Source organism: Cebus imitator, unplaced genomic scaffold, assembly GCF_001604975.1.
Source record: "Cebus imitator isolate Cc_AM_T3 unplaced genomic scaffold, Cebus_imitator-1.0 Scaffold580, whole genome shotgun sequence".
In the NCBI taxonomy this organism is placed as follows: Eukaryota; Metazoa; Chordata; class Mammalia; order Primates; family Cebidae; genus Cebus; species Cebus imitator.
In genome coordinates, this window is record NW_016107895.1 from 65,821 (window position 1) to 85,729 (window position 19,909).

Consider the following 19,909-nt stretch of genomic DNA (forward strand, 5'->3'; position numbering starts at 1 on the left):
CTATCCTCCCACCTCAACCTGTGATTATAAGCATGTAGCACCATGCCCAGCCTGGTTTTAGTTTTTTAAAACTTTAGAGTTCAGCCTGTACAGACTAGCACATCTTTAAATAGGCATGTGTGCATATGTCTCTTAGAACAATGATACCACATTCTAGCTCAGGCAGAGTAGCTAACATGCCATGGTAATGCACCTCACTGTACAAAGACATCTTATTTGGCAAAATAAAGATGCTCCCGAAAAGCTTCACAAGACTTAGAGTTATGCAAATTGAGCTATATTTTAAGTACCCGAGATCACAATATTTAAAAGATTTGTATGGTAAGTCTTCTTTTAATCTAATAACTTGTCCCTAATTTGTCTGTTTTGAAAATGTAAATTCTCGTGTATTGTTAACACATTTAATCAGAGCCTAAAACAGCAGAGTTCCGAATAAGCTGAAACTTTTTCACATTAGTAATTTATATTTAAAGTGACCAATTTGACAGTGCAGAATCTCCAGATGACACATTATGATCCTTCTGGTTTTATTACTAAGCATATTTTACTGCGTGTTAGTTATCCAGGTGGTTGCTAGTCCGCCTGAATTAGACTCTCCCTGCCCCCTGGGTTCTTTCCCCTCAGGTGGATTCAACGTGTATTACTTTTTCAAATTTTAGTTCATGAAAAGAAAATTCACATTGCTAGGACCCACGCAAACCAACTGAATCAGAATCTCTTAGGCTAGGGAGTAGAGATCTGCATTTTTCACAGGTTCACCAGGTCATTCTTATTCTCATCAGAGTGGGGAAACCACTGGTTTAGAGTTTCTATAGTAACTCCCTAATAACCAAACTATTCAATTAGTGAAAGTACCTCATTCCTAGACAAATCTGGATTCTCAGGCGTTTACTGTTTCCGAGGTATGAGCTGTAATTGTTTTTGTTACAATGTGATCCGACCTATAAACTCAAATGGATTTTTTCTGCTATTCAATCTGCGATCTTTTCCCCTTTATTTTATGTAATTAAAATGCATTTTAAAGAAACAATCTCCAGGAACTGTGAGAGCACATTTTTAAAGGTTAAATCATGGGGGGCACAGTGTCCTTTAGGGATGGCTTTCCTATTAATGCTTCCATATTAGCTCTTAGTGAACCACTCACACACAAACACACGCCCCCACTGCTTCAAATTCCAGTGCTAGCTGAACATCAGGTACTTGAATAACAGCAATCAGGCGCCCTCCTTCCTTTGTTAATGTATTCCAACCTAGCCGCCCACGGTCAGATATTCCACAGAGAAGGTTCACAGCCACTGTTCATGAATAGGAGTTCGTACACTTAAATATCATGGAAAATACCTTCCCCTCACCCACAGAGACTCTGAATCTTGGCTTCAGCATTTGCTCATCAGTCAGAAATATTTTACTAATGCAGCTACCTGAAATACACAAAGTCATGCAGACCCTATAAATTGCTTTTCCAAGCCACCAAAATACTATCTTACCCTCTCCGTTCCTCCCCGCACCACCCCTCCTGCTTTGCTTGTGTTCAAAAATAAAACCATTCTGCTGACGACTGGTTTTCTTGCCTCACCACAGAGAGTGGACTGCGTGAGTTCTCACCTCACATGTTTAACAGAGGGCACCAAACAGTGTCTGTGGGTCACCTGCCCTCAGCTGGAAGGAGTCCTGCCTGCCTGTAGCTGTGGAGGCACTTCCCCCAGCAGCCTTCAGCTCCAGGGAGGCATAACCTGTAGCCCATTCTAGATCCCAGCTTCTCAAGAGCTATTGAGGAGGCTGACTGTGGAATGAAATCAGTGACCTAGGCAACAGGCTCTAGGCTTGGTCACTCATAGCTCTGGCTTGTCCAAGGCCAGACTTTAATCTCTTCCTCTCGCTTTGCTTCTCTCTCCAATCCTCACCTCTCTCTCTCTCTTCACTTCAAAGAGAAATGAAACAAAACAACAACAAAAAATACATCTGACCTCTTTGCGTCCTAAAATACTTGTTAACTGAACTGTCCTAAACTTCCTTCTGCTCTCTAGCAATTGAGGAGCCATTTAATTGGTATTAAAAATATGATCTCACCTCTAGAGTTAGGTTTTTGGGTTCAACAGCAGTGTACATAGACTCAAATGAGATTTTGTTTTTTTTTTAATGCAACTAGTTTAGCAGGTTCCAAAGGGAACTGCATGCATCCTGGGGTAGATAAAACAATCCACTGGAATATGGACAGAAACGATTAGAACTCCTGTTTCCTATTTATTGTTTATCTAAAATAATAAGAAGCCAAACATTACTAATATTCAATAAACAGACTATCACTGGCACCCTCTGTCCGTGATTATGTCAGGTGATCAGGTGAGCTATTCTTCTGGAGGAGGGCAAGCTCCAAGCAGCAAAGGTTTGATGGTGGGGCATTTTATATATTATCCAATTTTGACAAAACTAGCCCCAACAAAATGGATAAGAGGCTTGAAAAGGTTCCTCTTGAGAAACCAGAAGCCGAAGATGACCTTAATAATGTAAGCAAATGTAAGCAACAAGAAAATGGCAGAGTTTGATACTTCTAACTCCCAGGGTAGCTTTTTGTCAGCCAAATTGTGAGATTGACACTAAAAAACAAGGACTCCAATGACAATCTAATTATATGGGATAAGAAGGAAGCCAAAAATATTCACAATTGTCTAGCGGGCCATTTGAAATAAGATTTTAAAGCCACTATCTTTAATGATGAACTTCACACTAAGTACATATGATCTGGTGACATTTTAGTTTGTGTTCACATGAAGATATTAAAAGTTATTTCATTATTATCTAATTTTTGAATGTTCATTTTTATATGTTTTATAAACATGTATGTATATAATTTTTAAGTGAATAAATCTACATATTTTAGGAATACATCTTCCACAGCTTTTTCCTGATACGAGTGCAGGATCGCTTTGGAGATCAGTGCTGTCGGTCAAAATGTCAAGCTGCCAGGATGCTTAGATTTCAGGTAAGATCAGGTGACCTCTATTATATATAGGAATGCAGATGCCCAGAGAGAAGGGACCTTAGCCTAAGGTTAACACTGGTAGTTAGTAACATCTCCTAAACCAGAAACCTGAGGTCCTAAAGAGTGAGATGACTTGCTCAGGATCACACTGTTAGATAGGGGTGGTGCTGGATTCTTCTGATTCTCAGTCCAGTGCTCTTCTTAGTGGGCCCAGAGTTGCCTCTCTACATAAATATAGAGAGATATAAAGGAGGAAATCTGAGCAAACACTAGAAACTCAAACAGAATTGAAAACTATCAGAGCAGAGCCAGAATTTCTGCAGACAGCAAGCAAGCTACTGCAACCTACCTGTGCCTTTTATACTTACAATAACTCCTGGGTAATAACCTCCTACAGTCACATTCTGGGTCCTGGTGGTTGCAGCAAGGCCCACTGTGAGAATTAACACGGACACGATAAGCAAAGTCACGGTGACATAGATGGAGTTTCGTTTCCTCCGATTGAATGCTCCTGAAAGCATAAAAAGAAACTAAAATTGCTCATGTCAGCTGGGGAAGGGATTGACTTAAAGAAGAAAAAAAAAAAAAACACTAAGAAGGTTTTCCTTTCCTGATCCTACTGGTAACTGAAGTTATCTTCGGTGATGACGGTGTCGGGGGTGGGTTGTGGGGAAGGAGTCATCAGATGCCACTTTTACAATAAAGAATGTATTTCCAGTTTGAAAATAAACAACAGAAGAAATTTCACCAGTGACATGAAAACAAAACAAATTTTTCTGCTCCTGGCACTCTATAAGAGATGTGTCATAACTAATCAGTAGAGCATTTTCTTAGGCCAAATTAGAAGGCATATGATAAATGGGAGGTGTTTTGGGGGCTATTAAATGAAAACATTTTAAAGCCAATATGCAGCTAAAGAGAGTTTTTTTTCATAAGCTAGAGATATAAAATTTCATTTTCAGTGTAAATATCACAGCCAAGTCAAGTTACTGGGAATTTTTTTTCATTTATTTCTGACATTTGCCACCTCATGTATAAACTTTAAAATGGTGTATTGGCAAGATTTGTCACATAACAAATGTGTGTAATAAAGTGAGGGTTTGGAGGCCATTAGTCCACAAAGATTTGTATCAGGGGAGGTAGATGGGAGGATTATAACTTATACACATTTAGGCTTATGTGAGGGTGACATAAATATAAATGATGAGAAACCCGCTCTCCCACTCAGGGCTTATCAGACATGATAGCGCAAACCAATATTTTTTTGAAAACAGGATTATTAAGTCAGATAGAAAAACAGTATCAAGGCTCACTTTTCAATTTAATTTTTTTTAAAGGAACCGAGCACCGTTGCACACTCTGCAGGGATTTTTCAGGCACAGGGAGAGGCCCTTCAAGAGGAAATACAAGGGGAGAACCATCTAGAAGTTCTCAAAAAAATAAGCAAATGAGAAGAGTCCAGCTCTCTAGTGGAGGTATGAAGCATGAGGAGGATGAAGCAGTGAGGAGGCCTGATGGGGTCGCCTGCTCACATGTCTTCACTGTCATTTATGGCCCTAAAGAGATCACTTGGATCTGTCCATAAGACCCCATCTTTCTGGGAGGCCTCACTGCAGCCTCAGGAAGCAGTTGTTGGGAGAAGCCACCCAGACTGCTCCCCTGGGAGCAAGCAGAGAGGGGATGGAGGAATGGGGAGGCGGTCAAGAAAATGAAGCAATACCCAGGAGGCCTGGGTGGTGAGATGGAAGTGCTGTGGCTGGCCTTGCAGGTCCCTGCAGATATCCCCTCCTGTATGGAAGAAAAGCATTGGGAGTACCACCCGGGCTTAACCCCATCATCCATTGATTCTTCCCCAGTGTGGTCTCTGCTGAGGTTTCCAAGGGAGGTGGGGGGGCTGGCGGTCTCCCCTGACGTCAGCCTCGAAAATGAGGGATATGACTCATCAGGGTCATTTCTAATATGAGACTATTTTAAGACTATTTTTCATTGAAATGTAGAATTGGTTTGAACGTTTATAGACATCTACAATGCTAAAGCACCATGTCTCACCCTGGAGGAAGAGGTAAGAAGAGTTGGGAAATGACACTTCTCTTTAAAGAGACCTGAGTCCAGCCTCCATGGGAAAAAAACCAGAAAGGCCCACTGGAGACACCTGTGACATCAGGGCCCTATGCATGACAGAGCTATTAGGGATGCAGTGGAAGCTGACTGATGATAAACACATGAGCAAAGCCGGGAGCTCTGGACTGCATTGTACTGGGAAGGCAATAGCAGAAGGGTAGGGGAAGGCCAGGATTTATTTCTTCTCTTTACCTGAAGTTTAGTTATCCTTACTCTTGATGTTGAGGGACCCTAAAGGAGTCTCTAAACCAGAGTGCCTAAGTTTATTTGATGATAGATACTTCTCAATGAATCTGAGTTGCTTCTACAGAGGGGCTCTAACATAAACTTACCATTCTTGTCTTCCCTTCTCTTTCGTCACTCACACAATCTCTAGCCCTCCCCTGCCCCAAATTGGCAAAAGAGAGTGAGGGAACATCTGGATACACCACGTATATCTTTGTGACACGCAAGCGTCTCAACACCTTACCCAGAAAACATGTAACCTTAGAGACGAAATTGGAGGAGTGTGTGTGCCTGTGTGGTCTTTTTCTTTTTTCTTTTATTTGTCTGCTCCTTCCCCACCAGCTGGCCTTTAATCTTATTCACAGCTCTTGGGTCTTCTTTGCAAATATCATTCTAACTTTTAAAAGCGTAGGAGGAGCCAGGTCAGAAAAGTGACTCAGCAAACCACATAGTGTCATTTGAAAATCTTTTTTCCTGCTTTAGAACCTGAATTGAAAATTCAGTCACTTGAGAAACCCAGGCAAAGATCCCACATCCCCACAGGGGCCTTGCCTCCAGTAAAGATTTGCTTTGGATAAAATGCCTAACTCTCCCCTCACTAGGTTGAATATCTCATTTCTGTCCCCTCATGAGGGTCCTTCCCTGTCACTGCTGTTTTATACGATAAGCACCATAATTGTGTAACATGAAATTATTTCTAGTTACACTTGGGGAGTTGACTTTTAAGGAACCACCCAGGATGACTCGTTTTAAAAATGAAGAATCGCCCCTCAATTTATCTTTAGTGACAATTTGACTCAAAAAAATTCACATCTACTTAGAGCAAGACACCCATTTCCTGAAGGTGTGGCCCAGGCTCCTAAAAGGCAGTTTATTATGTCTGCTTAGGACAGTTTCCTGGTGATTGTTTTATTTTAGAAGGGAGTACACCCCCGTTCTTATTTGGGTACAATTTGGGGCTTGCTTTAGAGGATCCTGTAAACACAGGACCATCTTATTCTGATTTTGTTTAGTAAACTCACACACCAAAAAACTCAGGCACCGTGAGGTACTTAAACAAAGCAGCAGATATATGAAAATCGTGATTATTATGATTTATACCTAGTGTTTGATACCTAATAAACAGTCACTACTTGTTGAATGAACAAGAGGCAACATCTCAGAATTGTTTCGCTTTTAATCAAGAAGGATGTGGGGGGAATTGTGTGAATAAATATGGGCTATTCTCATAGAATTGATTTTTTAAAGTAGGGTACACCTGAGGTTTCCCTCAAATTAAAAGCCTTCTGGCCAACTAGTGTGAGAACTACAATACCTCTTACTACCCTCTCTCCCCAGCACCCAATATATTTCTGCTTAAACAACAACCACCTTTGCAACCAACAGCAGTGAGAGAGTCTGAAATCTTGTCATTGGCCTTACCTGCCCCCCTTCAGCAGCCGACCTGCAGAACTACTGCAGCCCTCCCTCTCTGCAGTGCCCCATCTCCACCTCAGATTCCTGATGACCAGGATGCTCAGCTCTAGAAGCACCCAATTATTTGCTGTCTCCACCCTTCCAAAAATAATCAGCTGTTCTCTCATCTGGGCTTTCCCCCGATCAGAGCCCACACCTGCATTGCGGTCTTTGAATCTGGGTGCCTCCCTTCCTTCAAAACCTTCTCAAAATTCCCCTCCTCCAAGAAGTTTTTATTGATCAGAATTACTCTAATCATTTATTCATGTCCCCAAATTCCCAGGTATCTTACACAGTAAGTAAATGAATTGTAACTGGTACCATTACAGTTGTAACCGTGGGTCTGGTCCACAATCCATATGATGTCTGCCAGTCCCAGGATTATGTATCTGAGGGAAGCAACATGTGAGTTGCCAGAAGGTACGATGCTGTCTCTGTTACTTTATTTTACCTTGCACATGTTCTTGATTATCCTCCCGAGAGTAGATAAGGTATATAACCTTTATTGGGGTGCAGTAAAGATGAGAACCCAGTATCCTGCCCTGTACACTCTGTTGTTGATGCCTGGCTCATTCTCTGGGTTGATCTTTTGAACCTATTAAGTTTTGCTTACCTGAGTCAGCTTTGCCACACAGAGTGGGTCCCCGGATCTCCCAGCCTTGAGCATCCCTAGAAACAGGTGGCTGCCCACACAAGAGCCTCAAGGCCCTGCCAATCTCACAAGCATTTCCTTAAAGGTGTTGAAATCCATTCCTCCCTGCTTTAGACAGTTCTTTGAAGGGAGAAAATCCAAGGCCCGCCCGCGAATTACAAATATGTTATTTGGGAGGAAGGAATGCTCTACTGTAGTAGAGGTGCCTTTGCGCCGGGGGGCGGTGTTGCCAAAGGGAGAAGGGGGCTGCTGGGCGAGGATGGGGGGTGGACGCTGGAGTCAAATTACTATGGTCTTAATTGCCAAGCGCCTGCTCCACTCTTAGCCTTGAAGGAGCTGCTCTGTTCCCAGGCAGCCAGCAAGCGTAGAGTGCAGGCACCTTTGTGCAGTGTGTCTGTGTGTTTTAAACTTTATTGTTTTGGTTGCGGTTGTGTCTTGACAATAAAGGGAATCCCCCTCAGAAAACCGGGCCTTGGAGGCTGAAACAGTAACCCACCCACCCACTGTCTTCCCCACCCCCCACACACACACGCAAAGAAAGGTGGCGTTGCCAGAGCCAAGTTAAGTGGGAGTAGCTCCTAAGCAGCCTAGACGCTGATTCAGGCCGGGGCTGTGCGGGATCAGAGCCAAGGAACTCCGGGGAGACTCCCCTGTCCAAACTGTGGAAACCCAGGGTTACCACTCAACTCAGGAATTTGCTAGTGCCGTCGGTCTACAGACTTTAAAAAGTGGAATGCGTGGCGCCGGCTCCGCTTCTATCTGGAATTTATTATTCCTTTCCCGCAGTGTGGAGGCTGGGCTGGGCGAAGCCCACTTAGCTGTTTGTTGCGCAGACCTTTCGAGAAACACAAGATCGCTGAGGGTCCCTGGGAGTCCAAGAAAAAAAAAAAGCTCTTCATCTTGTGCCCCAACCCACAGAGCAGTGCACCAAGTAGCAACTCTTTAAGCCCTGGACCGCCAACAAGCCCACTCCCCAAAGGCAGACGGGCCTGGGGCGTGTGGCTTGATTTGCAGGTGGTTATATGGTTGCCGTCCGCAGCGGGAATGGACACTGCGGAACCTTAGCACTCTTCACTCGGCCCTCCCTCGCGCGGCGCAACAGCTTGGCGTCGGGGAGCCAGGGCTGCGTTGGCGCCACAGCTGGCCAAGGTAAGGAGTGCATTCCCACCTCTCTGTCTCTCTGTCTCTGTCTCTCTGTCTCTCTCTGTCTCTCTGTCTCTGTCTCTGTCTCTGTCTCTCTCTCTCTCTCTCTCTGTGTGTGTGTGTGTGTGTGTGTGTGTGGTGTGTGTTGGAGAGAGAGAGTGCGCGCGCGAGCAGGGAGTAAGGGAGAGTCTGGTACTGCTGGGCTCCGGATTCGGACCAAGTCCTTGGCCTCATTTGTACCCCCTTGTAAATAACTACGCCCTTAAAAATGGAAAAGTAAATTCTTATACTGAATATGCAAAACCATGGAGGAAACGGATCTTTCCACTTTCAAGGAGCTAACACTTTCTGGGGACCCTCCGGTGAACGACTTTTGTTGACACTGAGTCTTCTGCGGGCAGTGGGGAGATTATAGAGGGGGTTCAATTTTCTCCCTGCCCCCTCCACTCGAGATGTTCTTGCAAATTCATCGCAGAAGACCTGAGCCGACTGATGGCAGGAACTGCGGGACAGAGGGATTTTGCAGAATGAAGTATGTTGGAAAGAGGGAATTCGTTTTGATTGAAGTGGATCTGAGGCGAATTTTAAAAGATTAGGTGGGATCAAGATTTGACAATCCCCTCCTGCTCTCCAGGCTCCAAATTAATTTCTCCGTCCAGTGAAATCATAGGGCTTGGGAAGGTGCCTAACAGTTGATGGGGACTGGGTTTGTTTTTTGTTTGTAACTACCAAAAAGCAGCTTCTAGGGGCAGCCAAGCTGGTGCCCGAAGGTAGCTGTACCCCAGTTTCTATAAGGAAAGGTGTCGAAGGGTGCCCTTCCCCCTCCATTCCGCCCTGAGAGGAAAAGCGCGACTTCAGAAGATGCGCGGGCTCGCGCTGGGTGTTTCTTTCTCGCGCTCTCACTCCTGCCCCTTACTCCCTTTTCACACTCACGCACATTTTGTGCATTTGGAACGGAGTAAGAATCAAATTCAAAGAATGTTGATCCTGCGGCTGCAGAGGGCAGGGCTGGGCTGTCTTGAGTGATTCCTCAGGAATTCCCCTCCCTTCATCCCCCCTTTCTTCTCCCCCCCGCCCATCCCCCAGAGTTGCGCAACCCCCCCACCCGTCAGAGAGATACAAGTCAGGCCCCCTCCCAACTGCATCTCTAAATTTCCCAGCAGCTTCTATAGAGCTGGGAGGGGGCGAGTACCCTGATTCTTCTAATTATCATTAGTAGTGAGCTTTCAGAAGTGGCGAGGACTTTGCAAAGAGGGAGTGTCGGATGGAAAGCGAAGGCGCAGGTTGCAAGGAAGTGTTTTGATCCTCAGAGAGCTGGGATTTACCATCGCCTGCAAGTCTGTAGACACACGCACACAAACACGCACACACCCGCACTCCGGGGCAGGGAGACTCCGACGAAAGCTTGGCGCTTCAATCTCCGCACGTCGCCCCCGCCACAGCCAGGCCGCTCTCTTGGGACTCTGGTCCACCACCCAGACACTGGGGCGTGAAGACCACCCCACCTATGCCCCATTTCCCGCTCTCTGGCTTTTGTGGCGGCCAGGGAGTTCTCAGTCCTGAGACCAGCGCTCTCACCCACTGCTGCCGCTGCCCGAAGGAAGGGCCGCTAGACTTACCCATGGAATCGGGCAGGGACATGTCGCTGGCCCGCTGCTGAGTCAGGGACTGATGCATGGTGAAAACTGCCCGGTTGCCCCAGTCTCCGAAGCTGCTTCAAGCGCCCCCGGCTCTGGGCGCCCCGCAGAGCATCCTACTCTGCGATTGCCTCTCTCGGTCCCTCCGAGAGCTGAAAGACTGCCTCTGGTTGCGAGCTGCAGCCCAAGTGCCGCCTCCCCCTCCCTTCCCCTCTTCTCTCTCCCTCCTCTTCTGCCTCCCTCTGCTTCGGGAGGCAGCAGCACTGGCGGTCCGTGCAGCCGCGTGCGCTTGCGCAAGACCCCCCCCTCCTCCCTCCCCTTCAGTCTCCCCATCCTAGTTATCCACCTCCCAGCCTCCCAAGCCAGACAGGGAGCAGTTTTAGCCCCTTGGGGCCAGGGCTGCGCAGAGAAAGCGGGGGCGGCTTCAGTCTGAAGCCAACCAGCCTTCTCTGTAGTTGGACAGGGTCTTGGGTAATTATCCTGTTCTAGGATTTATAACTGGGGAGGGGGACAGAGTCAGAGGTTCAGAGCTGAGGAACAGACACACACACACACACACACACACACACACACACACACACACACACACACACTCTTGAGCAGGTCTGGCCTTAATACTTCCAGAATGACATAATGGAGCTGGAGATGATCCAGAGAAGGGCCACTCTATAATCAAAGGGATGCTGGGGGTTGGGGGGGCTGACATATGAAGATAGATTAAACAAATGCAGACTCCTTAGTCTAGAATGATGAAGGCTGGGAAGGGATGTGACCAGAGTGAATAAAATTATGCAGAGACGGAGAGAAGGAGCACAGCCTTATTCACCAGATCTGAGAATTCTAGAACCAGCAGCCCCCAATCTTTAGCTAGAAGGCTCAGCTAAAGTATGACTCTGCACCAGAACCCCAGTTCATACTGTTCAAGTGCTTTCATATCAAGGATCACATTTTCTCATCATAGCAGCCATGCAAGGGAGGAAGAGCAGTTATCGATAACCCTATTATGCAGGGGAGGAAACTGAGTCTGAGAGAAGGGAAGAAAATGTCCTGTGCCCCACTCAGCTAGTAGGTGGCAGAAGTGAGAGCTAGAACCTAGATCTGTCTGACTCCAAAATCAGTGTTCTTGCTATGGTGGCTGAAAAGGACCATTATTCTCTACAGCAATTGGAATACCTAAGGAATTAATTAGCTCCAAAAGGTGCAACACGATGAAAATGCAAGTAGCTTTAGAAAGAGTGAAAGTAAAGTCATGGCTGACAGATCCACTGTGGATTACTAAGGGAAACTGGCGATGAGGAGGGAATGTCACTGATCTTGGAAGACAGCCAAGTTATTCTCCCACCTCTTTTGGACACCATTAGGATATCGGGCTTGAAGCACCTTGTGGTTGGCTCAGAAGGCGTTTCAAATGTTCTCAAAACAACTGCAGAACAGGATGAGGCCTCCTTGGAGTGCCCCCAAGACATCTGTCTGGTGGCCAGGGGAGGTGGAGGGTGAGGAAGGAGGTAACAGTGGGCTCCACCTCCCTCTGGAAATGGCCCTGGAAGCCTGGCATATCTAAGGGAATATACCTGTTTGGGCATGCCCATTCTGTCCCATCGAGGAGCTCCCAGGCCCTGCTTGCCAGGTCTCCTTTCAACCACCTCCCCCTGACGATTGCTGCAATCCTCTCTCCATGTCCCCACTAAAAACCCAAACCAAATCAAATATAAAACTCTCCTAAGAGTCAATGGGATGAAGAAGAGTACTTGGCTCTTTCCAGGTCTGCCTTGCTAATCTACTGTAAAGCTTTGTTTTTCTTATCTGGGAAAGGGGGTCCTTGCCTTTTCCCATCTTCTGAAGGAAGAAAAGGTGTTTCTTGAAGGTTAAAAAGGAAGCCCTTTGTAAAGAACTTGGGCACCCCAGGGGCCAGGTTGAATGCTGTGTCAGGTATTATTAGCAGTCTTACACTATAAATGTGGTTTAGAAATCTGTGATATATGTCCTAGATAGAGACAAGATGCCTACAGTTGTAGATGTGGGTGTCTTAAGCACGCTTAGCTTATGTGTCAGGGTCTCCATAAGCTTCACAAAGACAGAGAGAAATCCTGTATTTATACTTCTGCAATGATTGTCTTTGAGTCCTGTTTACTTCTCTCTTTCTTCTCCCATTCTAAATATCTACTACTTAACGTGGAGAACTCCTGCATCCAGCACTGATTTCTCAGGAGTGCTTCCTAATTAACATATTTTGTTTCTGTGAAAGTAGCCTGAAAGAAAAGAAGTTTTTTTATACAGGCTCTAAAGACTATTTACCACCTTCTTTAGAGATGCCTGGCTCCCTATAGCAACCACACAGCGAGAGATCCCTAAAGAAGCCAAATAGAAACTTGTTACCATGCTGGTTTTGATGGACAGATCGAGGCCTTTTCAATTCAGAGAGAAACACACTACCACCAAATGACGCAGAGGGCATATGTAATTTGTCCTTTATAATCTCAGACACAAACTAGTGAGGTACCTTTAAGGGGAGTGAGCTTTGCTTTCTCAACATCTGTATTTCTGAATTCTGCATGAAAGTGAACATTTTTTTTTAAGTACTAGAGGAGCTGGCTATTTAAAAGAACTGCATATGGCATATTTCTTTTGTGCTGTCTCTTGGGGTGCCTTATGGGACTTGGAGCACAGCATGCACTCAGTCAAGTTAAAAATGACTTTGAGACCAGTAGCAGTGACAATAGGAGCAGCTGCAGCAGCTCGGAGAGTAGTAGCAGTCTTCTCTCCAGAGATGGTTTATTTGTTTGGAGAGAGGACGGGAAAAGGGGAGGGACTAGAATGGGAACTAGAGGGAAAAAACCCTACATTTTAACAAAGCCCAGCATAGAGACCTCTTTTCCTCCCAAAGGAGTTTATTTTAACTCATAAAATAAAGGAAATATACCTGTTTGGGCATGACCATTCTGTGCCATTGAGGAGCTCCCAGTCTCTGCTTGCCAGGTCGATTAAAAAGCAAGAGGCAGTGTTTCCTGGGCTCCATTCTAATTTTCCTCATGTCAAAGCACATGTGGAGTTTACACATAAATAGGTTTATAATAAAACTTACCAATAGGCAAGCCACCTAGATGAAGAAACAGGTCTTTCATGGAAGTGAAGGCTACTGTAAAACTGCTGGTTAGCTTTTGATAAAAACTAAATTATTAAAATGCTTTAAAATAAATCATTTTCATTGCAAGTTTAATCAAGCATACAGTGTTGCCTTAGGTTGCAAACTGCTTTATAGCATCAGGAAATGTTTACCAATGGGACCGCAGCCGACTTCTCTCCATCTTCTTCAAACCAATGGTGAGCACCCTCCCCAGAAGCCTTCAGACCACTAGAAAAATGCCAGATGGTGCTCTGTGTCTAACACATTCTCCCTGGGAAGAGCCGTAGCATTCAATCCTCTCCTTATTTTGCTGACCAATTTGACTATTTAAATTACATAGTACCTTCCTGATTCCAAATCTGGGAATGTGGGCTAGAGAAATCATGTTTATATGTATGTACATACATCCATGCATATTTAAAATGGTTGCCATACAGGTATTCACAAGTGCACATAATATACACATCCCAGCCAGTATCTCTGTGCTCTGGTTATCACCATCCAACTCTAATTTTCCAGACTTTGGTTGACCAAGGACAGAGAGAAGCTTCAGAATAATAAAGCACCTCTAAGAGTCCAAACATCCCTAATTGAGGTTGTGCTATGCCCACCAGACTACCTTAGGTCAATGCATAGTACTCAGTGCCTGCACCACAAACAGCTGAATCTTCATTGACGAAAACCATTGTTAATGGTATTATTTCACTCATAAAGCTTGCCTGATTCTCATTGCCAGCTGATCTTTTTCTTTGGGTACCAGGAAAATAACCATAGCACCAGGGAACAGCATTGGTACTTGTCTTTATTTGGCTATTAATTTATTGCTATTTTGTAACCTTTGTTAGTTACCAAACACTATATCATAAATGTTTTCCAATATCAGTAAAAAAAACCTTTGATAAAATGATTTAAAATAAATGGAACATCATTTACTTACCATTTCATTGTTATTAAATATTTTAGAGATTGCCAGTTTTTTAACATTGTAAATAATGCAATGAACTAAACCTTTGCATCTTTTTCACCATAAGATACAATACCACCATGGAATTATTGGTTCAAAAGTTTCAAACATTTATGTTTAATTAAACATTTTTTATAAACACACGTGCAATAAAATGTACATACCAATGTATTTGCACACACACACACACACACACACACCCTTGTAAACCATCACCCAGATTAAGATATTAAACCTTTCTAACATCCGAGATGGCTCTCTTGAGCCGCCTTCCCAGTGAGTAACCCTCCCAGAGGTAACCACTATTCTGATTTTTATCATCAAGTCAGAATATTTTTAAGGCTTTGAAAATGTATTGCCAAATTGTCGTCTCAAATACTTGTAGCAAAGCACATTCCCACCATCAGCATGCGAAAGTGTCTGGGTCCCCACGCCCTCTTGATTTTACCTTGAAAAGATGTTTAACACTGAAGACACACCTAATTGCAATCAGCTACAGGAAGAGCCAGTCAAGAAGCTGAAGTTCAGTCGGGCACAAGGCATCCAGAGGGGACCACAGATCTAGGAGGCAGAGGCCTAGGGCAGTACCAGAGCAGACAGCACTGTCACAGCCCACAAGTACAGTCACGTGTCACATAATGATATTTTGGTCAACAATGGAACACAGATATGAAAGTGTTCCCATAAGATTATAATGGAGATGAAAAACACCTATCACCTAGTGACATCATAGTGCAATGTGTTACTCACGAGTTTGTGGTGATGCTGATGTAAATAAACCCACTGTGCACTGTGCTGACGATCACATAATAAAAGTGTAGCATATACAATTAGGTGCAATCCATAATACTTGATAATGATAATCAATGACTATGTTACTGGTTTATGTATTTCCTATACTATACATTTTATCATTATTATAGAGTATACTCCTTCTACTGAAATATTTTTTTTTTCTTTTTCTTTTTTTGAGACGGAGTTTCGCTCTTGTTACCCAGGCTGGAATGCAATGGCACGATCTCGGCTCACTGCAACCTCCGCCTCCTGGGTTCAGACAATTCTCCTGCCTCAGCCTCCTGAGTAGCTGGGATTACAGGCATGCGCCACCATGCCCAGCTAATGTTTTGTATTTTTAGTAGAGACGGGGTTTCACCATGTTGACCAGGATGGTCTCGATCTCTTGACCTCGTGATCCACCCGCCTCGGCCTCCCAAAGTGCTGGGATTACAGGTGTGAGCCACCGCGCCCGGCCCTGAAATATTTTTTAAAAGTTAACTGTAAAACAGCCTCATGCAGGTCCTTTGGGAGGTATTGCAGAAAAAGGCATTGTTGTCATAGGAGATGACAATTCCATGTGTGTTATTGGCCCCAAAGACCTTCCAGTGGAACAAGATGTGGAGGTAGAAGACAGTGATACTGATGATCCTGACCCTGTGTAGGCCTGGGCTAATATGTGTGTGTTTTGTCTTTGTTCTTAACAAAAAAATTTGAAAAGTAAAGAAAAAAGTTAAAATAGAAAAAACCATATGGAATAAGGATGTAAAGAAAGGAAATATTTTGTACAGCTGTACAGGGTATGTTTAAAAGTGTTATGGCCTGGCGCGGTGGCTCACGCCTGTAATCCCAGCACTTTGGGAGGCTAAGACAGGCAGATCACGAGGTCAGGAGATCAAGACCATCCTGGTTAACATGGTGAAACCCCATCTCTACTAAAATACAAAAAATTAGCTGGGCGTGGTGGCTCACCCCTGTAGTCTCAGCTACTTGGGAGGCTGAGGCAGGAACTCTTGAACCTGGAAGGCGATGGTTGCAGTGAGCAGAGATAGAGCCACTGCATTCCAGTCTGGTGACAGAGCAAGACTCTGTCTCAAAAAAAAAAAAGTGTTATTACAAGAGTCAAAAATTAAAAAAATTGAAAAGTTTATAGTAAGCTAAGGTTAATTTGTTGAAGAAAGAGGAGTCTTTTAAAATAAATGTAGTGTAGCCTAAGTGTACAGTGTTTATAAAGTGTATAATAGTATACAGTAATGTCCTAGCCTTCACATTCCCTCACAATAGGACACGATACTACCATGATTGTATTGAGTTACTTACTGACTCACCGAGAGGAACTTCCAGTCCTTCAAGCTCCATTCATGGTAAGTGCCCTATACAGGTGTGCCATTTTTTATCTTTTATGCTGCATTTTTACTTTACCTTTTCTATGTTTAACTATGCTTTGAGACACAAATACTGACTATTGTATTGCAATAGTATTCAGCACAGTCACATGCTGTACACTTTTGTAGTCTAGGTGAGATAGGCTATGCCTTATAGTTTACCTGTGTAGGAGGATGTACTATCTAGGTTTACCTTATAGCCTAGCTGTGCAGTAGGACACTCTAGGTTTGTGTGAGTACACTCCATGATGTTTGCACAAGGACAAAATCACCTAATGACACATTTCTCAGAAGGTGTCCCTGTCATTAAGCGATGCATGACTATACCTTAGAAACTTCCAATTGCTCAGTTGTTTTCATTGTCATATTCATTATTGTTCTCTGTTGCAAATACTCAAAAGTCTTTCTTATATTTAGCCTTTACAGCTTCTATAATGATCACTTAATTATATCTGGTCTATAGTTGGCATTTGAATACTTGTTGAACATATTTTATTTCTTTTTATCTATTGCTTTATTCCACTTACTAAATAAGACACGATACAGTAAAAGTTCTCAAAACTGCAGAGGCACTTGATGCAGCAAATTACTCCTGCTCCACAATTCTACTCACCACAGACAACAACACTTTACAGGTTGGAATGCATTTTTCCACGTTTTTTCTCCATGCATATTTTTACCTTTATTTTGAGAGTTAAGTACTCTAAAAAGTATTTAAGAGGTAAACTTGCTAAATAATGAAATAACACATATTTTTACTAAGCATTGTAAGTTGCATTTAATAGCTTTCAAATACACCACATCAAAGTCCATCTTCAATCAGTCAAACCCAATAGTAGTTCCTTCTTGCATAATAAAACTCCCTCCAACAAACATTATGATACCTACTTAGCTATCATGGGCAGGGAATGGAAACTACATCTCCTTTCTGATCACTATTGTGGAAGGAAGAGCATCAGGAGAATTACATAAAAATGAATATAAAGAAATGATTCTGATTTAAAAGTACATTGTTTGGAAGCATTAACAAAATCATAAAAATGATTCAGGTATACATACTTCTACTGAATTCTTGATAGGAAAGTTCTGTAAACAGTCCATTTCCTGCTACAGAAAGGAGGTAGTTTATTTTTAAGATTAGTCTTTGTTTTCCACAGAATTTGACATATTCCTAATTTGAAGATCTAAAACAGCAACAGAGAACCATAATGCATGAAGCAATGAATACACTAGGGACATTGTGATGTTCAATAAGGCTAGATAAATTTTTTTGAATTTTAGAATAAACATAACAGAAGTTAATAACCACAAATGTTAAGGTTAGAGTGAGATCAGTCTATGAGAAGCATAATTAACATTTTATACTGCAAACTATTTACTGAAGACAAACATCCATACAGAAAAATTCACCATATGTATTACTTTCAAATCAGGGGAAAGGGAGAGGAGATGAGTAGCCTTAAGCCCATAGGAACTGGGTTGGGGGTCATTTGTGGAACCTCACTATTTAAATGCTATGTTTTACCTGCCAGTGATAACAGTTGGTAGGGATAGTAGAATAGGATTTGGTTAAGCTGTATTGGCCATTTTCTTCCTTTAATTAATGACAGAGCTCAGTATATCCTTTTCCCTTATCCCCATCAAAAAAACATTTATAAAACACCTAATTAGATGTGGCATTGTCACAGGCGGGGTTGTGTGTGTCCAACTGCTTGGTTCAGGTTTGCACTGAAGAGGAATTGTGTGTTCAGTTGTTCTTAGGAATCAATAAATTTGCTACCAGTTCAAACTGCTCCACAGAGCCTTTAAAAATGTTTACACTCTGTGACCCAGTAATTCTACTTCTGGGAATCTGTCCTAAGGAAAGAGAAATCTGGACTAAGATTTATGTGCAGCAATGTCCATGGCAATGTTATTTATAAGCTAAAAAAAGGAAGAAAACCCTGAACTGACCAAAATTAGGAGAACGATGAGCTAGATGATACCACAACTAAATGATTCCATATGTTATACAGCTATTAAAATTGTGTTTCAAATATTTAAGGACAAAGAAATACATGAAATAATGAGTGCAAAAGTAGGCTAAGAACTACATGTATAGTTTGATCCCATTTTGCTTAAAATTGTACATATATGCAGAGAAAAATGACTAGAAACTCAAATATTCACTGTAATTATCTCTGAGTAGTGAAATTACAGGAGATGGCTTTCTTTTTTATACTTTTCTATATCTTTCAAATATATTCAATGAGCATGTATTATTAAAAAGCACAAACCGCTCCAAATTCTATTTTACAAGCGAATTAAGTAAATAGGTGAATGTTTAATAAATTGTGCTGTATCTGTACTGCAGCATGGGCCTGGGCCAGACCCACCTACTTTGGTTTGGCATCTCTCTCTCTCTCTCTCTCTCTCTTTCTCTCTCTCTCTCTCTCTCTCTCTCTCTCTCTCTCTCTCTCTCTCTCACACACACACACACACACACACACCCCACTTCTCTTGGTCTTTCTTGTCTGAGTGCTAGTTTCNTCTCTCTCTCTCTCACACACACACACACACACACACACCCCACTTCTCTTGGTCTTTCTTGTCTGAGTGCTAGTTTCAGGCAACATGTCACCTCTCTCAAGGGAATTTGTACTTGTCTTTCATTGTATGACTAAGGCTTGTTGGTGCTGGCAGGTGAGCAAGTACTTTTTCTGGTCTGGCTTTGTCAATGCCCCTAAAATTACACCGGTAGGGGGCTGTCTACTCTGTAGATTGCCTGGAAGGAGCAGCTTTCTGGGTAACTGATCTGTCTAGGAAGATAGATAGAAAGAACTCTGCTTAGGTGGGCGGAGAGGAGGAAATTTGGAGGTAAAACAGAATTGAGAGGAATAAAAATCAGCAACTGTACTTATTAGAGAGGATTCCTTTGGTAAGGCTGTATTTTATTGTGTTACTGTGTATAAAAAACATGGTTCAATTGGACCTGTAAGAAGTTCTATTGAAGGTGAAATGCACCTAAATCCATTCCTGCACAAATCTGCTCAGGAACCTGGAATCCTGCTATAACAAGAAGGGGGCTATTCAATAAATACTACTGTCCTTTAACAAACACCCAACATTGCAAAAGTAAAATACGCACACAGATTTCAAACAATACAAAAGTAAAATACGCACACAGATTTCAAACAATACAAAATTGAATAAAATAAAAAGTGAAATTCTTTCCCTCCCCAATGTCACTCTTCAGAGGTAACCTCTATTCTGATGTATATTTTCCCAAGATTTTCCACTTTTCCTATGTATATACAAGTATATGCATACACACACAATTACACACATAGTGAACAAAAAATGGAAGCAAAGTATAAATATTATTCTGCAACTTACTTTTTAAGAAATCCAATACTATTACATAAATACATTTTCCATGTCAGTATATGTAAGTTTGCCTCATGTTT

At 42.9% G+C, this 19,909-nt stretch overlaps 1 protein-coding gene across 2 annotated transcripts in view; it reads right to left on the bottom strand.

The window, feature by feature from the left end:
• The window catches only part of TMEM255A (transmembrane protein 255A), a 50,358-nt gene extending 39,857 nt beyond the window's left edge, over window positions 1-10,501 (bottom strand). For both annotated transcript variants that reach the window (XM_017516352.1, XM_017516351.1), the window contains exons 1-2: window positions 10,199-10,501; window positions 3,352-3,494 (exon numbers count right to left, since the gene is read on the bottom strand). In XM_017516352.1, the coding sequence (XP_017371841.1) occupies window positions 3,352-3,494; window positions 10,199-10,256 (201 nt within the window). In that variant the 5' untranslated portion in view covers window positions 10,257-10,501. The remainder of the gene's footprint in view (window positions 1-3,351; window positions 3,495-10,198) is intronic.
• Window positions 10,502-19,909: the final 9,408 nt, after the last annotated feature.